Below are 17,344 nucleotides of genomic sequence, written 5' to 3'. Positions count from 1 at the left end.
GTGAACAAATTTTATTAATTTTTAATTTATGAGGGTTATGTTTAACAAATTTTTTTAAAAAAAATAAAAAATAAAAAAAAGGATGTCTGATGGGCTCATGTATTGGAGCACCAAAATTAGGCTCATTTTGAATTAGAAACATAAGACCCAAAAATCTAAAAGGTCATGGCCATATGAGGATTTTGTAAAGAGCAAATTTAAATTCGGATATGAACCATGTAACCAATGCATTCCCCCAAATTCTATGACAATCCAAGGAGGAAATGAATTGGGTATATAAAATTTCAAACTTTTAAATAATTATTCTACTTTCTTTACATGCAATTTTCCTTAAAATGGAGGAATTTTCTTTGTAACTATTTTTACTAATTAATATGTATAGAATATATAAATATTTGATTTTCTAATCAAGTCCTTTACGATGATATAACAAGTATCAATGAACTATTGATAATAATAGACTTGATTTTATAAAACAAGTATTCAATTATGTACATGAAATGTAAGTAAGAATTAGATATCAAACTGTTATTGAGGAATATATCAAAGATAAGTTAAAAAAGAGAAGGGAAAAAGATAATACAAAATTCTTTTATCGAGATTCGCCAACCGCTTATGCCTGTATCATCTTTTTCAAGCAGAACCAACCACATGAGATTCTACTGCTCTATTCAATCTTTTACAGCATGTTAGTTGTTATTGGTAGTTAATTCACCAAAACACTTGTGGATCCTCAACAGAAGAACTTTCATAGATCTCATCAAAATTTTCAATTGTTTTATTATAAAACTCCAGATATATAAAAAAAAAATATATTATAATTTTCTTTATCAAAGACTTGATTTACAAGTAAAAAGTATATTTAGAGCTCAATTGAGACTTAAGAGGAAACAATAATTTTTTTTTTTTTTAAATTTTCAAATTTGATCCTTAAAAAACTATCTAAAATTTGTTATGATAAAATATTTATATGAGAGAAAGTTAATAAGAGTCACTTGAGACTTTTTGAAACCATATTTTATTTTTTAAAGTTGTAAATACAAACCATATTTTGTGATATAATCATATTGATCGCGTACTCGGACACACCTCCCACTGAACTAATAGACCATCCAATAGGTTCCCTGTTGGGGCCTCGTTATGCCAAACCATGTGGCGACTGGGGGGAAGGGAAGGGAAGGGAAGGGGAAGGGGGAGGGGGAGGTTGAAAAGGGGATCATATCATATCAACTTGTATCATAAAAAAACTATTTTTAACTTTATTTTCTAATATAATTTTTTTGATACATTTATCATATAAATATAGTTTGATTTAAAAACTGTATAATTTAGGATATGACACGAAGAAAACACATTCCGTTGTATTTAACATTAAAATGTTCTTTTTCTGTGCTCTGTGAAATATTTTATTTGAATAATTTTTTATGATACATTTCAAATAATAATTCTTATAATTATATATATGTTGACACACAAACTCACATTTTTTTAAATAAATTTATTTTTTTTTAAATTATTTACCTATATAATTATCATTTTTTAAAAAATAATTTTTATTATTTTTAAGAACAATAAATTTTCAAAGAGATTTTCATAAACAAAATCTTCTTAACCTTTCAATCATGAGTTACCTCAAAAATAATATGTCTAAATTAAAAATTGCTTTGGGGATTCTGACAGTAAAATACTCTCCTTCTTTTCCAAAATTTGCTTGTTTTTTTTTTTTTTTAAAGCAAATTATATATTGATGATAACAAAAGTAAGTACTCTACCCAATAGAGTAGAGTACTCATAAAATGATAAAGTTGAACTCAGTTAGCCAAAAAATATAGGCAAAAAATTTACAGAACTGGACTGGAATGTCAATGTGAAGATGTCTTGTGGGCCGATGATAGCTTGACAGAGCTTTACAGATCCACTTCTGTAGCCCTAATTCTGTCAGTAGCAAATTGGAAAGATTTTTCCGTTGCTCGGAAGCCGGCCATTAGCAGAATCGAAGCAAGGGTACTCATTTTCTTTTTTAATTAAATCTTTGCTCGCAGGGGCGCCTAACGTTATTACAAGGGTTTTGAGCAAGCTGCTAAGTTTAACCCTTCTGCTTTTTTGAAGTTATCGAAAACGAAATCCCGACAACCCCAAGAGCGGAAACTGAAACAGGTATTTTACCCATAATTTTCCTTTCGAGTTTAAGTTTATATTTGCATACTTTTCCTTTCTCTCCTTTTGTGATTTCTACTTCGGACATGTTTTTCCTCCCAAAGGTTCATGTTACGTTTTAAATGGATATAGGATATTGGGAGAGAGAATGGAGACTTGTGGTAGACTTGCGGTGATGGGTTCTGTGCAACACCCTGTTTGGTTCCAGCTCAAAGAATCGAGCACGGCTGCTCTTCCTCTACAGTTTAAGTTCAATTCATTGATGTCTTCTAGGTCTTCTTATCTTCATGGAAGAGTTGTTGCTGCAAGATCATCTTCTTCTGTTTCTGTCGCAGCACCAGAAGTCAGTGGTCAGTATTGTTCGTTATCTACCTCTTGTTTGGAGATTATGTGGGTAGAGTTTTTTTTTTGGGTTTTTATGTTTTATTGTTTGTTTCTGTTTATATACCCGTTGGTGTGGGGATTGACAGTAGTAGTGGAATGATAGTAAGTTTATTATGGTCAGCATCATTTCAGTTACTCAGTGGAAGGATTTGTTCAGAGCTGATCTTTGTTTAAGGAGTTTCTTGTTGTTTTGTTCAGCAAATGTCAGTGCCTTTGTTGACCATAGCTTGAGTGACATGGACCCTGAAGTACGGGCGATTATCGACAAAGAAAAGAATAGGCAATTTAAAAGCCTTGAGCTTATTGCGTCGGAGAATTTTACATCTCGAGCAGTGATGGAGGCAGTTGGTTCATGCCTTACAAACAAGTATTCTGAAGGACTACCCGGTAAAAGGTAAGCTTTTTCCTTTTCTATTAAGAGGCTGCTTTTTATATTTTTTTATGAATTCTCGATCATAAATATCTGAGAAATTTTTTTTTTTTTTTTTTTTTTTCCACATCTTAGATACTATGGTGGGAATGAGTACATTGATGAGCTTGAAACCCTTTGTCAGCAAAGGGCTTTGGAAGCTTTTCACTTAGATGATAAGAAGTGGGGGGTTAATGTTCAACCACTATCTGGCTCTCCAGCTAATTTTGAAGTTTATACAGCAATTCTTAATCCACATGATAGAATTATGGTGAGTTATTTCTTTTGAGGTGCTGTAATCAGTAGTTGTTGTTCTGGGGTACAGGAATCAGTGATCTGTTCTTTTAACTTAGGGCTTAGACTTACCTCACGGTGGGCACCTGTCTCATGGGTTCATGACTCCTAAGAGGAGGGTTTCTGGCACATCAATCTATTTTGAGTCTATGCCTTATCGACTCGATGAATCTACAGGTTCAGCATTACTTGGCCTATTTTCTTAGCATAACATGGGCGGTGTACTGGTCAGTGATTGAACTGGTTCATTCAATGTTTTATTTGAAATTTTAACAGGCCTTGTTGACTATGATATGCTTGAGAAAACAGCTAATCTCTTTCGACCAAAACTTATAATTTCTGGTGCTAGTGCATATCCTCGAGATTTTGACTATCCTCGGATGAGGAAGGTAAGGCATTCTTGCTGGTTCTATTCTAATAGATTTTACCAAAAATTCTTTTGCAGCGTGTTGGGTTTTCTTTAAGATCTAACTTCTTAAAATCTATATGAACTTGAAGATAGCAGATGCTATCGGTGCTTTTCTCATGATGGATATGGCTCACATAAGTGGACTTGTTGCTGCCTCCGTGGTTGCTGACCCTTTTGAGTACTGTGATATTGTGACAACTACCACACACAAGGTGTGTATTTAACTGTTTTGCAACTGCAAATTAGGAGTCATTTTCTATGTGGTACTTAAAATCTTGGTCTTGCTTGTCTCTGAATTCCAGCTTCATTTTATATTTTCTAAATTGGGTGTAGCATAGAGCAGGTGGCGCTTTGGTTCTCTTTGTTAGTGGATCTACTTTATTTGTAAAATTTATCTTTTACCCTAAACTCTTGAATAACATTAAATCTAGAAAGAATTTTTATCCTTCCCTTTTTCAATTTGCACATGCACTATCTGATGTAAAAGCCCTTCAGTCTTTGAGAGGTCCAAGAGGTGGCATGATCTTTTTCAAGAAGGAACTGGTTCTTGGAGTTGATCTGGAACAAGCTATTAACAATGCTGTTTTTCCAGGTTTACAGGTCAGTTGCGCAGTCATGTTATTTCATTTCCAAATGTGATGATGAGCTTCCATGTTTGTCCTCTTCGGTTATGAAGCTATTTTTTAGTGTATGATATAAAGTCATGATGGACAACTGAAAAGGACCAGAACAGAATGTTCTGTCACTGTCGGATGTCATAACAAGAGTTTCATACATTAATATTTTTATATAATACCCCACTTATTTTAGGTTGTTAAAAAATAATTAAATTCTATGGAATTTATGTAAGATATAGTTCTATATGTATATTTTAGTGTTTACAGTTTAATTTTGTATCTTGCTAGGGGTTTTCTTTTACTATTTGGAAATTTTCTTTGCCAAATAGTACCATCTATAATGCACTTCTAGTTGGTTTTAGATGGTCTATTACTATTGATTCGGATTCAATTAAGAATTTCAAGATTCAAGTTCTCTTGTTAGTTGGTGTTTTCTTTTCTTTCCTCCTATATTCCCTGCTATGTTGACCTCCATCAATGACACTCTGTATGCAGGGTGGTCCTCATAACCACACAATTGGGGGCCTTGCAGTTTGCCTCAAACATGCACAGTCGTCAGAGTTCAAAGCTTACCAGAACAGGGTAAAGTTCCTGTTTTGAGTTAACCAAGATATTGGTTATTTGTGATCAAAATAAGTCCTGTATTTCTGAGCAAAGATATGGTTGCTCTGCCATGTAGGTGGTATCCAATTGTAGGGCCCTTGCAAACAGGTTGATTGAATTAGGGTATAAGCTAGTTTCTGGTGGGAGTGACAATCACCTAGTTCTTGTAGATCTCAGGCCACTGGTAAGTTTCTTGGTTCGTTGTTTTGTTTTTTACCTTCAAATATCGGTTTAGCTATTATATTGCTTATATATCCATTAAAGTATGTCTATCCATTCAAGTATGTCTATATTGTTCAGTGGTTGTTTGTCCATGTTGGAAACACGAAGTTAACGATATATGGCTTTGTGCATGGGATTATCTAAATGTTTCAGTATAAAAATTAGTGTGATGTCATGTTGCACTTAATAAATTTATAGTACCATGCTCTTTTAGTTTGTAGATAAAGTAGATGACTTTGTTAATGACCAGATTAAGTTTGTTTAACTTTTTAATTTTATTAAATAGAAATGGGAATACAATTCAAGTAAGATAGAAATTTGAAAGCATTCCGTCTCCAATTCAAGATAGAAGTTTTTGCAGTTCATTCTTTAATAGATGAGAACATGTATCTGTGGTGGTTGATGACATAAATAAAGTTAATTCAATTATACATCAAATATGTAATTATAATTTTAGGTTACGTATCAAATAATAAAGTATAAGAATTGAATGAGAATTAAATAGAGTTGAACCAAATGCAATCTTAGTATTTCTTAGTGGTTCCAGAATATGACTAATGATTCTGGAGTAGGTTTTGATTATTAGGAGTTTGTGGTCTGCGAATTGCAAGTATTAATTCTTTAATTCGTTAGTAATTTCTACTGATACTAGAAAGTACCATATTTTTATACATGAATTGTTTGGGAAAATGTACCTCTACACTTATTTGAGCATTGTAGTTGAATTCTAAAAAGTTATTATTCCAAGCAATGTAGTAAATACCATCCCGTCAATTCCTGCCAGCAGTTACCGTATGATTCTAATAGCGGCATGGCATAGTTGGAATTCAATCACAGGTCAAATTAGTCAAAATTTATCGATACTAGGCTTATCAGTTGAAATACCAGTACTATCTATTACAAAACATAGTATTTCTTTAAAATCTAATATTTTTATGATTTTTGCTTGAAAATTAGAAATTGAAATTGTAAGACAACTTTAAAAAGCTATTTAAATTTTAATATTTTTAATATATTTTTGTAGTCAGACTATGAGTTTGACTTAACATTTTTATAAATTAAATACTTAGACATGCTTGTAAACCATACTTATTTATTTGTAAAATGTATTATCAAGTTAAACTATCCACTTACATTGAAATTTACGAACGTTGGTACGTACTACTCCAAACTGAACTCGAGATCGTAACTCGTACAGTGGGTATTACTTTGATTTTAATCCAAGACTAGATGTGAGAAGATATTATTTACTTTCTCAACCTCATTGTCTTTGGCAAATACAATAAGTTGCGGAACATGTTGAAAATGTGATTCAAATCCTTTACGAGCACCATATCATTTGTCATTTTGCTCTTTTACTGCATATTTCTCTGATATTATTTGATCCATGTACCATAACCAGGGTGTAGATGGAGCTAGGGTGGAGAAGATTCTTGACATGGCCTCTATTACTCTCAACAAAAATTCTGTCCCTGGTGAGGAGTTCTTTATTGTATCAAGTATAGTTCCATCTAAATATGTTGATTGTTTTCCTTTGTCTTGGGCATCTTGATGTTGATACCTCATAACCATTAAAATTGAATTCATATATGAAGGTGACAAGAGTGCCCTAGTTCCGGGTGGGATTCGCATTGGATCACCTGCTATGACTACTAGAGGGTTTTCAGAGAAGGAATTCGTGGCAATTGCTGAATTCATCCATGAGGGACTGCAAATAACTCTTGAAGCTAAACGTGCAGCGCCGGGATCAAAGCTTCAAGATTTCATGAAATATGTAACGTGTTCCGATTTCTGTTTGAAGGAGAAGGTATCAAATCTCCGCGAAAGAGTAGAAGGACTCACAACCCAGTTTCCCATTCCTGGTGTTTGAGTTCTTTTGAAATTTTTATGAGAAATGGGCATGTATAAACTGATAATTTTGTTTCTTATATGAATATTTATACCCTCTAAAATATATTCAACCACTCAAAAGTTACGATGCTAATTGCGTTGTTCAACCTGCAATTCTTGTAGGGAGAAATTTGATGACTTGGAAATAGTATTTACTGAAGGGGTGAATAACAATTTACATTTTTAACTTAAATAATTTATATTTTAAAATATTAAATATTATTAAACAGTAAATTTGATTATAATAGAACTAATGCTTGTTTAAAATATATAATATTTTTATAAGAAAATACAAATATTGATGAAAAGTTATGTCATCAGAATTGTAAATTTTAATTTGTATCTTAAAGATCTTTGTTATATATAATACAAATAGCTATGTGCGTATAATCTATAGTGCCAATAATATTAATATATAACAGATATAGTGTATGGTAGGAAGTTAGTTTATAATAATAACTTGAACGAAAATTATTAAAATAAATATTAATTTGCTTATGAATTATCTAAAAAAAATAAAATTTTAATATTGTTAGAAATTTTTAAATTTATTTGATAGTTAAATTTTTAAAATGTTTAAAAGTCCTTTCAAGTTAATACATACTTATTGTTGAAAATTTTAAATTATATAAAATAATTATTAAAAATAAATAGTCATTTTTCATTAAGCGTATATAAAACATTCGTCTCTGCCGCAGCAGCAGGGGGTTGCTTGCGCCAGCCACACAGACGATCGAATCCAGACGCTAACAACACCAGCAGCATCACTTGAGGCCGGTGGAAAGTGGGCATAGGAGCTGTTAGTGGATCTCAGGATCTCAGGCTTTATTACAAAGGAAAGAAAGGTGATCTCTTAAGTTTGAAAAGATTGACGCGGTTGCCTAACCCTATTTTTTCTCGACGACAGCTCCACATCCAGTCTCTTCGATTTTGGTACGCTGTTTATTGTCCTTCAACTGAATCTGCTTATAGAGATAGAGAGGGAGAGAGAATCGGATTACTCTTTTGTTTTGCTTTGGATCGACCTTGTTAATATTGCCCTGCGGAATCTAACACAATTGAAGTTTAATATCTTCTCCATTCAGATTTTTAGGGATGATGCTGTTACATCGTCACCAAATTCTAATATTTGATATCTAAGTCTGTTGATGATTTGCGATCCCCATAGCATGCTGAAACGTATGCATCTAATACAAGGAATCATTTTGACTGTCTTTTCTCTTGTATAATATATATTTTTAATGGTATGGCATTAAGGAAGATATTCTGATCCTTCGTTGGTCGTGTTCATAAGTAAAAGGAATATTTTATTACTGAAAAGAAATAAAAGGGATCATTTTGCTAGTCTCGCGTATGATTGTTTATGCTGCAAACTTTTCTTTGTCTAGATCCACTTTATTTATTTAGTTTTTGATTAATTGTTTCCGCCCAATGATAGTAGGTGTAAATATCAGGTTTCGCAGTTAGACTAGTTCATGATATTTACAGCTTACTTGGCGAGGCACATATATTGAGTTCCCCTTGGCAACAGCTTCTTCTCAGTTCTTCTACTGGCAATTCTCTTGGCAAATAATTTACTTGAATTGCTAGCCTCAAGAAGAAAAAATATTTGGTTTTGATGGCTGCTTCCGCCAAGGTTCTTACCATTGATAATTTGACTCAGAATGGAGAGTGGACAATTGTTTTACCCCGTCGACAGAAACAGAGAAGAACAAATTCCATTAAGACTAGAACTGAAGAAGGACAACCTTGGATTCCAACTGATCTAGAAACTGATCCCCGCAAGCAATCAAAATTGATGCAGAAGATGGAGACATCTATGAGGAGAATTGAGAACTCGCAATTTTATGCTAGTTTCTTGGAACAAATCCAATCTTCTGATATGTTGGATCGATTCCACAAAGTTTTGGGATCTGACCTGAAGATGCAGATGGTAATATACGGTATAGGCAGCATTGAATCATATGAACCTCCTAGGTTTCAGTTGAGCCTTGCAATCTTGATGAAGAGAAAGTTTAGTTGGATTGGGGACATAGAGGTGTTTGATCCAGTTCTTTCTGCTACTGAATCTTGGGTTTTAGAAGCCCTTGGTTGCACTGTTCTATCAGTAAATGAGGAAGGTCGGCGACAGGCTCTGAAGCCTACACTTTTCTTCATGCCTCATTGCGAGGCAGAGTTATACAACAATCTTCTACAAGCAAACTGGAGAGTGGATCTCTTGAATAGAATTGTTTTGTTTGGGAATAGCTTTGAGACGTATGAGCAGAATATTGTTTACTATAGAAACTCATCCATTATTAATTCAGCTAGGCATGTAATAGCTGTTCGAAAATTCTCAGATGAGTTTAGAATCAAGACAATATCAGACGATTATTTTGCAGCTTTTCTTGATTCTAGTTGGCATTTTTTCGGTCCTGATCTTGAGTCAGAACTGCCGTCGATTAACTATGATGGAGATTATTTATTGGATGGGTGAAAAGAGACTATTTATTGAATAAAATTACATTTATTTACACTGCAATCTTGAATGCCTAAGAAACAAAACCTAAGTCATTTCCTCGTATAAGAAAGGTTGTTTGTTATATATTCATATAATAAACTGAATCCATTGACTGTTCTTGTTCATCCTTCTTTAATTTGAGTATAATCTTGTGAGTTGTTGCCTAGTTAAATTTATGGTGTTAGAGATTTGCTGGATTAGTCACTCAACTTTACAGTGACTGTTCGCATTCATTAGTTTCAGTACGTTGGATATTTTGTTTGAGATGGACGTTGTAGTAAATCATTACGTGTTCTTACTTGCAGGAATGATATGCTTTCAGTTATATTTGTCTTGGATGGGAAGTAATAACGGGTGATACAATACTTATACTAAATGCAGTTGCAAGTTCCAACTTTTCAGTGCTAGTTGATGATAGGTGAAAAAATGAACACATATATGTATGTATATAAACATAGACAAGTAGAATCATTTTTGTAGATAGATGCTATATTATAGATACAGGGTATTGCATGAGACGAGCAATATAAAAAGAAGGGTTATTTGATGTAAAGGCATTCATCAGTGTGTAACGGGATTAAACAAACAAATAGATTATTGAAGAAATGATTTTCAATTTTAACGAGTATACCTAATTATATTTATAAATGATAAGATAAATTCTGAAAAATTATAAAACAATTTCTCGTAGTAGAAAAGGCACGTTGGATGATTGTCATCATCATCTGTGTGTTCTTTAAAATACTAGACCTGATTATAATTAAACCCTCCTTTAGTTTCCTAAATAAAAAATTATTAAAAATGCACTTATCTTCAGTTTAAATTATTGGATAAACGAAGTTTGTTCAAAGGCTTCAAGCTAATGCTTTAAGCAAAAATCCAGTGGAACTCACAGGCATTAAGAAGGCTATGCTTTCCACAACTTTAGCAAACTTTTAAAGGCCAAATTTAACTAAAACTTCCATTCTACAAACTGGATTCGTATCCATTCATAAACTATACAGATTGTATTCAACTATTTATTGGCAAAAAACTACACATTTAATTCCAGAAGGTTGGAGAGATATTAAAGAAGCTGAACTGCAGCAATTGCTGGGATCTTCTCTCGCAATTTTTGTGTAACTGCCACTCGGACAGTCATCACTCCTGCTGCTGGACCGGTAATTCTTACTTTCACAATTGGCTCCTCAATTGCCACTAACTCCAGAGATCCCCCGGCTGCTCCAACAAGGTAAGGCCTTATTTCTTCCAGTACCTGACATAATCCAGCATCATAACAAGGGTTTACAGTTGCAGGTAAGAGAATGAGTAGTGAAGAGGAACACAGGTAGAAAAGCTGTCAATCAGAAACTAATTAACTTGTTCCAATATATATAAATAATATATAATATATATATGTTTATTGAAAGTGAACTTAATATTTTATCTCATGTACTAAACTGGTGCCTCATAAATCTCATATTCTCATTAAGCCTCAAAAAGAAATCATAAGTCATAAAACGGCCACCCTGAAATCCTAAAAGAGGTGCTCTTGAATGCCACCAACTAATTCCTAACCCGAAATAAGCCTGAAGAATAAGAAATCTCAAAATTCTAGGCTAACTTAAATAACCTAAATATTTGTTAGAATTTACTCTGTTATTTTTATAACATATTATAATATCAGAAACAACTTTTTTCTTTTTTTGAATGGGACGGAAGACAACACTCAAAATTGAGTTAAATATTTTATCTCATGTACTAAACCAGTGTCTTATAAATCTGATATTCTCATTAAGCCTCCAAACAGGAATCATAAGTCCTAAAACGGCCACTCTGAAATCCTAAAAGAGGTGCTCTTGAATGGCCACCAGTTAATTCCTAACCCGAAATAAACCTGAAGACCATGAAATCTCAAAATTCCAGGATAACTTAAATGACCTAAATATTTATTAGAAATTACTCTGTTATTCTTATAACATCCTATAATATCAGAACAGCCTTTTTCTTCTTTTTAATGGGACGGAGGACAATACTCGAACTTGAGTCATCAACTTTACAATGAAACATCATGCCATCTAAGCTAAATGTTATTGACTCAGAAACAGGTTACATCATTCACTCTTCTTTACCATCACTTACTAATATTAGTCAAATATGTATCTAGAATTTGGCCTTCTTATATGTGCCAATAAGTAATAAGACATTGGTATAAACAAATGTCTCAGCAAGAAGTTTATTTTGTGAAGGACTTCTTGTAGTCCTTCCAAACTCTTCTTATGTTGTAATTGATTCACATTTTATTCTATTCAATTCCTATATCTTAATTATTTAACATATAGAAGTTAATAATAATCTATAAATTGGTGATTATTGAATCAATCTCACTCAAATCTTCAATTAAAGAACTATGGTTTATATCCTCACTTTTTTTTTTTTAAATAAAAATGGTAAACTGTACAAAAGATTTACAATAAAATTAGTGTCTCTATGACATTCCCAAAATTCATATCACTAATAATGTCATGACCTACCAAAATACAACCAAAATAATTCAGTCATTTATCTTTTAGTCTAGAGAATCTATTTTCCTCACAATCAAAAGCTCTACTATTCTTTTCTTTCCAAATAACCCAAAAAACTGTTAAAGGAGTCATATTAGCTAATTTATTTTTAGATTTAAACTGTCCCAAGCCCAAATTTCTCCCCCTCCCGACCCAGCAATAACCCAATTAATGCCCAAAATACCGTACACAAAAGTTGACAAACTATATGCAGTAGGACACCATAATAGAAGGTGGTTTGTATCCTCACTTGTCAATGAGAGAATCACAAAAACACCTTATCTAAATTGGACATGGATTTGACTAGAAATTAACATGTTAATTTTGTTCAAACTTCTATCCTTTATTGTATACCTATTTTTATTCCATTCAAATGGATTTGATACAAACTCGACTTTACTGTATCTCTAAACCACTACATTTACTAAAACCTAATCTATGTCAACAAATCTTCAAATTCGAACACAAGTAAAACTGAATGTTTTCCATACTATAAGCATGCCACAACATCTTATAGTTCAATGCCTAGATCATCAAAAGTTGGCACCAGATATGGAATGTGTATCCAACTAAACCACATATATGGTATCTCTAAATAACATGTCCACATATGGAATTTGAATACTACAAACAAGTAGTCCCATTTGGTCTCCCTTTTTTTTTAACTTGTTTTCCTCTCTGTATGAATCTATCCATCGTAAATGGGATATGAATACAACTACTGAATTAACGACAATGCAACTTGATGTAAAGACTCTATCATGCTCACCTTTTCTATATTTTCTTCATTCAGCTCAAGGCCAGTCTCTTCATCCGGTACTGATTCAACTGCAACTACTTCAGGAATCTTTTCCATTAAACGACGCTCTATACCCATCTTCATTGTCATAACAGCACTTGGGCATGATCCACATGCCCCTTGTAACTTCAACCGTACAACATTGCCATCAATCTCATATAAAGCCACGTTCCCCCCATCTGCAATGAGATATGGTCTAATTTCATCTAATACACTTTCAATATTCTCTGCCGTTAGAGGCAATTCCACCACTGGATCTGGAGTAGCTACAGCCTTTACAACTGCTAAGGCAAAAGAAAAAAAAAAACATGAACTCACTAGTTCAGCAAATAATCACTGAAGTAGAGCAGTGGTTGAGGAGTGCAAGAGAAAAAGATCCCATCAACAGCAAACAAACCACAAAGAAAAATAGCTTCAATTGTTAAGGAAGTACAAAACTACAGATAAATCTACAAAACAAGGGAATAACCGCAGTTGAAATAAACATGAAATAAATCAAATACATGCATAGAACAAAACTAAACCAGGCAGCTATTTCCCTGGTTGAACTTGATAACAACCTTAGGGGAGGAAAGAGGAACCCGCTCCCCCCTAAGAGAAAGGAAAAAAAAATCGTTGGTTTTCTTTTTGTATTCCCCAAACTTGCAACCAATCTTTTCATGCTTTGGAAATTATCATTTTAAGCTCCTTCTGTCGAAGAAGCAGCTAAATGAAATTTACAGAAATAGAAAATGAGCAATAAGAAAGGCAAACAAAAATCAATATCTTGAGATTAGTAAAACTTACAACAGAAAAAAAAAATTAAAAAAGAGGCAAGAACTAACCTATCCTGCTCGTTAGAAGCCGAGGTGGAATTCGCAGGGACCTACATAAACCCCATCGCAGAGGATTACGCCTTCTTGCAAGCGAAACTTTTGTTCCAAATAAACTCCACCTCTGCGAAGTTGAGATCACAAGAAATTTAGAAAAAACCCAAATTGAAGAAAGTGGAAGAGAAGCCAAATTGGCATTAAAAAAAGATTCTTAATTTCACAAAAAAAAGAAAAAGAAATGGAGAAAATGAAAGAAAAAGAAATACCTGAAGTGATAGAGAAGAACAGTATAGGGATTGTCGAGGGCGGTAGCATAGAGCTGGCTTTAACACGACAGTTTGCATCCCTTCCTCGTTCCCTGTGTGTGTTTATACAGAAGCAAAGGTGGATGTGACTAAACGAATCTGCTAGAGATGTGTTTGAGCTTTCGTCAAAGTCCCTAGTTGGTAAATTTCGCTATTATGTGGGATTCTGATAAATTTTTGTCGAAGAAAAAAAACGACCAGACATGAAGGGGAGCCAAATTTCTTCTTGGTAGTTTTCTGGAAAGAAGTATAATCCCAGACGGCAAAATCACTGGGCTCTTTTGTAAGCCGGCCCGCCCGCCCGCCCGCCCATTTGGGGCTACATATTTGCCCCGCATTCCCAAGTTTGTTATAAAAAAACTAGTACTAATTTTTCTTGGACAACCAACATGTACTAATTTGAATAAACATTAACAAAAGTGTTTATTACATAAAAAATGGAATAATACAAGATATCTTACAAACATTTGCCAACCATAAATTCACCAAATTCCACTCCCAAATGGGAAAACTATTTTTTATTAATAATGAATTAATCAAAGTTACATGAAAACGAGACTATATGAAGAAAAAAAAAAAGCTTACTAGTAAATAATATTTAATTGCATCTTGTCTTAGTTTATAATTTTATTGATAAATTTTTAAAATGAGAAGTTTATAGAGAAGATAAAAGTGGACAACCAACTGATTAAATGGCAATTAATTGATTGCCTCAAATGCAAAAGACTGTAAAGGGCAGAGTAGAGATGCTTGATGGAGGAGAGCAATATCAGTTTCCAATTGTATGTGTTTTTATTTAGCATGATCATTATGTTGAAGGGGTGTGGAAAGTGATTAGAATGAAATAACTATGTATGATTAGTGTGAATAATGGGTAAATATGATCATCACCTAATAAATTTTTTTCTACTCCATCATACTTAGTATTTAGAGAAAGATAATTGATATCTTGATTACCATAGTGAGAGGCATTTGAATCAACTGGCCATTATTTCTTTTATTTGAAGTTATTATTGTATTTATTGGTGGTACACGAATATTAAGAAGCTTCTTTAACTTGAAACATTTATAGGCATTATGACTAAAATTTTCACAAAATTAATAATTGATTGCTCTTTATTGTTGGAGGATTGAGATAAAGGATTTTTTTACCTTGATTATGCTTTGAATAGTTGGATTAGACCAAAGTTATTGGAGGGAAAAACTTGAATTGATTTTATGATAAAGTTGGTAGTGATAGATGTTGTATTATTGAGTAAAGTTTCTCAATTAGGAAAACTTTTATACTCAATCATTTGGTCATGTAATTCTTGAAAAATGATCGAGGTGTTCATAACCCATATTCTAGTAAACTTGTTGCCAACACCATTATAAATACATATTGTAACATCATTATATAATAAAAATATATTTCTATTGAAGGTGGATCATTAATCTTAACTCTAATACTATTCAAATAATAAAAAGCTAATTTACTTTTATGTAAGAAATTTTTTTTCTTTAATTACATTACACGAGATCTTTGTATGTTAGATAAGATACGTGAGTTTAAGCTAAGCTTCACGAGAATCAAACCCCTAATTAGTACACACATATTTTGTGAGAAATATTAATAGAATTATTGCTGTAATAAGAGAGATAAAATATAACCAATCACATTTAATGTATCTGGTAAGATCATATTCATCTAAGAGAGCTAAGAACTATAGCTAGCTAGACAACTTGAAAAAAGTGAGCTTTAGATGTGATTGGATAACAAAGTTGATAAATATTAGTGGATACACACTCCCTACTCATAATATAGGTGGGTACAACACTTGCCTCCATAATAAGTGGTGGTTAAAACAAAAAACTTCACTTGATATAATTTTCAAATAATTAAAAAACCCCTCTTACTAAAGGTATAAAATTTTATCAACATTTTTTCTTGTAAAGTAAACTTAAATTTCATCATTTTCTTAGATATATAAATTCAAAATAACAACACTTCTTTTTTATATAATATCGTCAAAATAATAATTTCATAAGAATCATGAAACATTTTAGATGATGACTCATTAAATTATAGCAAAGTTACTTACCTCACTTCCAAGCTTACATTAAATCAACAATTCTCCTAAAATTTCCACATTTTCCTTTCGGTTTAGGCAATATCCTAGACATATTTTTCTTCTAAAATTTTGACTATATTTTCCCCTCTTCTCTACTAAATTTTGGCATTATTTCCTTCTTACAAATCATCAAAACTTTTGCTTATAAAAATGGTAAACTAAAATAAAAAATAGAAACCAAAATAATCACTTACCCACCTTAAGTTCTCTTGGGCTACTCCTTATGTCTTCTTGTTTTCTTCAACTCATTCATTCATTCTTAAACTCGCTCCTCTTCTTTCTTCCTCATCTTTTTTTTTCTATCTTTTCCTTTCTTTCCCTCTTGGCTATAACTTTTTCTCCTCTCTTTCTTTTCTCAACTCTCTTTTTCTCTTTTCTCTCTTCTTATTCTTATTCTTTTGTTTTCTCTTGCTTTGTTTTTTTCCTTTATCTAGGCGCTCCTATTTATAATAGTTGGGGAGACTTGGAGAGAAGACACTTGGAATGCAAAGTGGCACAGGTTGATGGTCGATCACCATGACACCCAATTGCTTATTACTTATCTTCTCTTCTCTAGCTTGCTAGTAAGTTATTTTGCTCATAAATTTTAGTCCGAATTTTTTCACTCAATCCTCTTTTCCCTCTTGGTCAACATCTCATGGGACTAATGTCTCAATTTTTGCCAAAGTTTCCAATAATAGCTAGCTTTCCTTCCATATACACCCATGGCCGATTGTTTGCCCTTGCAAGGTGTCCTAATTTCCTCTCAACCAACCATCTATTCTCCCTTTATCTTTCCATGACCAATGGACTACTTCTTTGTGTCCTTAATTCTTTCATAGCTTGACATCTAGCCAAGGAGAAAAATGGCCAAGCTTGGGGGAAAAATTCCCCAATTAAGGGAAAAGTACTCCTTATGCGATATAATTTTCTTTTCTCCTTCATTAATTGTTTTTCTTCCATTTTCATTTTGCTTTCTCAATTGTTGTTGTTTCATACAATAGATATTTTCTCTAATTTTCACTTTTCTTACTTGAGAGAAAATATTTTCCGTCACGAGGTATTCTTCTCTACCACTCGAGGGATTTTTTCTCCCATTTACCCTAGGAACTTCCGTTTTTTCTTTCTTTCACTTTTCTCATTTTTCTCTCCTTCTTGGGATGTTTTTCTCCATATTAGGATGTTGTTTTTGCCTAGAGTTCTTTGCCTAAGAAAACCCTTTTTCTTTTCAAAGAAAAAATTCTTACCCGTGGAAAATTTCTCTCCTGAATAACCTTTTTCTTCTTTCAATTTCCTAATTTCTCTCCTGG

At 32.8% G+C, this 17,344-nt stretch overlaps 3 protein-coding genes across 10 annotated transcripts; 2 read left to right on the top strand and 1 right to left on the bottom strand.

Moving 5' to 3' along the window:
• Positions 1-1,793: 1,793 nt before the first annotated feature.
• On the top strand, positions 1,794-7,079 carry SHM3 (serine hydroxymethyltransferase 3). Its single transcript, XM_088213660.1, has 13 exons — positions 1,794-2,004; positions 2,110-2,157; positions 2,290-2,507; positions 2,740-2,935; positions 3,047-3,221; positions 3,304-3,421; positions 3,521-3,633; positions 3,743-3,865; positions 4,149-4,253; positions 4,766-4,852; positions 4,950-5,057; positions 6,498-6,570; positions 6,691-7,079. The coding sequence occupies exons 3-13, from the start codon at positions 2,306-2,308 to the stop codon at positions 6,963-6,965; spliced, it is 1,575 nt and encodes a 524-aa protein (XP_088069786.1). The 5' UTR covers positions 1,794-2,004; positions 2,110-2,157; positions 2,290-2,305; the 3' UTR covers positions 6,966-7,079.
• Positions 7,080-7,639: 560 nt separating this feature from the next.
• Positions 7,640-9,506, top strand: SRR1 (sensitivity to red light reduced protein (SRR1)). 7 transcript variants are annotated; one of them, XM_088213659.1, is made up of 3 exons: positions 7,658-7,918; positions 8,071-8,164; positions 8,440-9,506. In XM_088213659.1, the coding sequence occupies exon 3, from the start codon at positions 8,604-8,606 to the stop codon at positions 9,459-9,461; it is 858 nt and encodes a 285-aa protein (XP_088069785.1). In that variant the 5' UTR covers positions 7,658-7,918; positions 8,071-8,164; positions 8,440-8,603; the 3' UTR covers positions 9,462-9,506. The 7 variants fall into 7 exon arrangements, 6 of the variants coding, with proteins under 6 accessions (XP_088069785.1, XP_088069784.1, XP_021901678.1 ...); XM_088213658.1 differs by having other exon boundaries at positions 8,424-9,506; XR_015817144.1 differs by having other exon boundaries at positions 7,640-8,164; positions 8,649-8,773.
• Positions 9,507-10,383: 877 nt separating this feature from the next.
• On the bottom strand, positions 10,384-14,199 carry NFU2 (NIFU-like protein 2). Of its 2 annotated transcripts, none has more exons than XM_022045992.2 (4): positions 13,906-14,199; positions 13,652-13,763; positions 12,798-13,111; positions 10,384-10,740 (listed from the first exon to the last, which is right to left on the bottom strand). In XM_022045992.2, the coding sequence occupies exons 1-4, from the start codon at positions 13,981-13,983 to the stop codon at positions 10,552-10,554; spliced, it is 693 nt and encodes a 230-aa protein (XP_021901684.1). In that variant the 5' UTR covers positions 13,984-14,199; the 3' UTR covers positions 10,384-10,551. The 2 variants fall into 2 exon arrangements, with proteins under 2 accessions (XP_021901684.1, XP_021901685.1); XM_022045993.2 differs by having other exon boundaries at positions 12,798-13,108; positions 13,906-14,197.
• Positions 14,200-17,344: the final 3,145 nt, after the last annotated feature.

This window comes from Carica papaya, chromosome 2 (genome assembly GCF_054855325.1).
Source record: "Carica papaya isolate Zhongbai chromosome 2, ASM5485532v1, whole genome shotgun sequence".
Classification (NCBI taxonomy): domain Eukaryota; kingdom Viridiplantae; phylum Streptophyta; class Magnoliopsida; order Brassicales; family Caricaceae; genus Carica; species Carica papaya.
Note: the sequence above shows the minus strand (reverse complement) of the source record. Positions and strands in the feature narration are given on the sequence as shown.

Bases quoted from the DNA above. Each gene is read 5' to 3' on its own strand.
- SHM3 (XM_088213660.1), top strand. From the start codon at position 2,306: ATGGAGACTTGTGGTAGACTTGCGGTGATGGGTTCTGTGCAACACCCT. The intron at 3,222-3,303 runs GTGAGTTATTTC...CTTTTAACTTAG, and splicing joins ATCCACATGATAGAATTATG to GGCTTAGACTTACCTCACGG. The intron at 4,853-4,949 runs GTAAAGTTCCTG...TCTGCCATGTAG, and splicing joins TCAAAGCTTACCAGAACAGG to GTGGTATCCAATTGTAGGGC.
- SRR1 (XM_022045986.2), top strand. From the start codon at position 8,604: ATGGCTGCTTCCGCCAAGGTTCTTACCATTGATAATTTGACTCAGAAT.
- NFU2 (XM_022045992.2), bottom strand. From the start codon at position 13,983: ATGCAAACTGTCGTGTTAAAGCCAGCTCTATGCTACCGCCCTCGACAA. The intron at 13,764-13,905 runs GTATTTCTTTTT...TCAACTTCGCAG, and splicing joins GTTCTTCTCTATCACTTCAG to AGGTGGAGTTTATTTGGAAC. The intron at 10,741-12,797 runs GTGAGCATGATA...GGATTATGTCAG, and splicing joins ATGAAGAAAATATAGAAAAG to GTACTGGAAGAAATAAGGCC.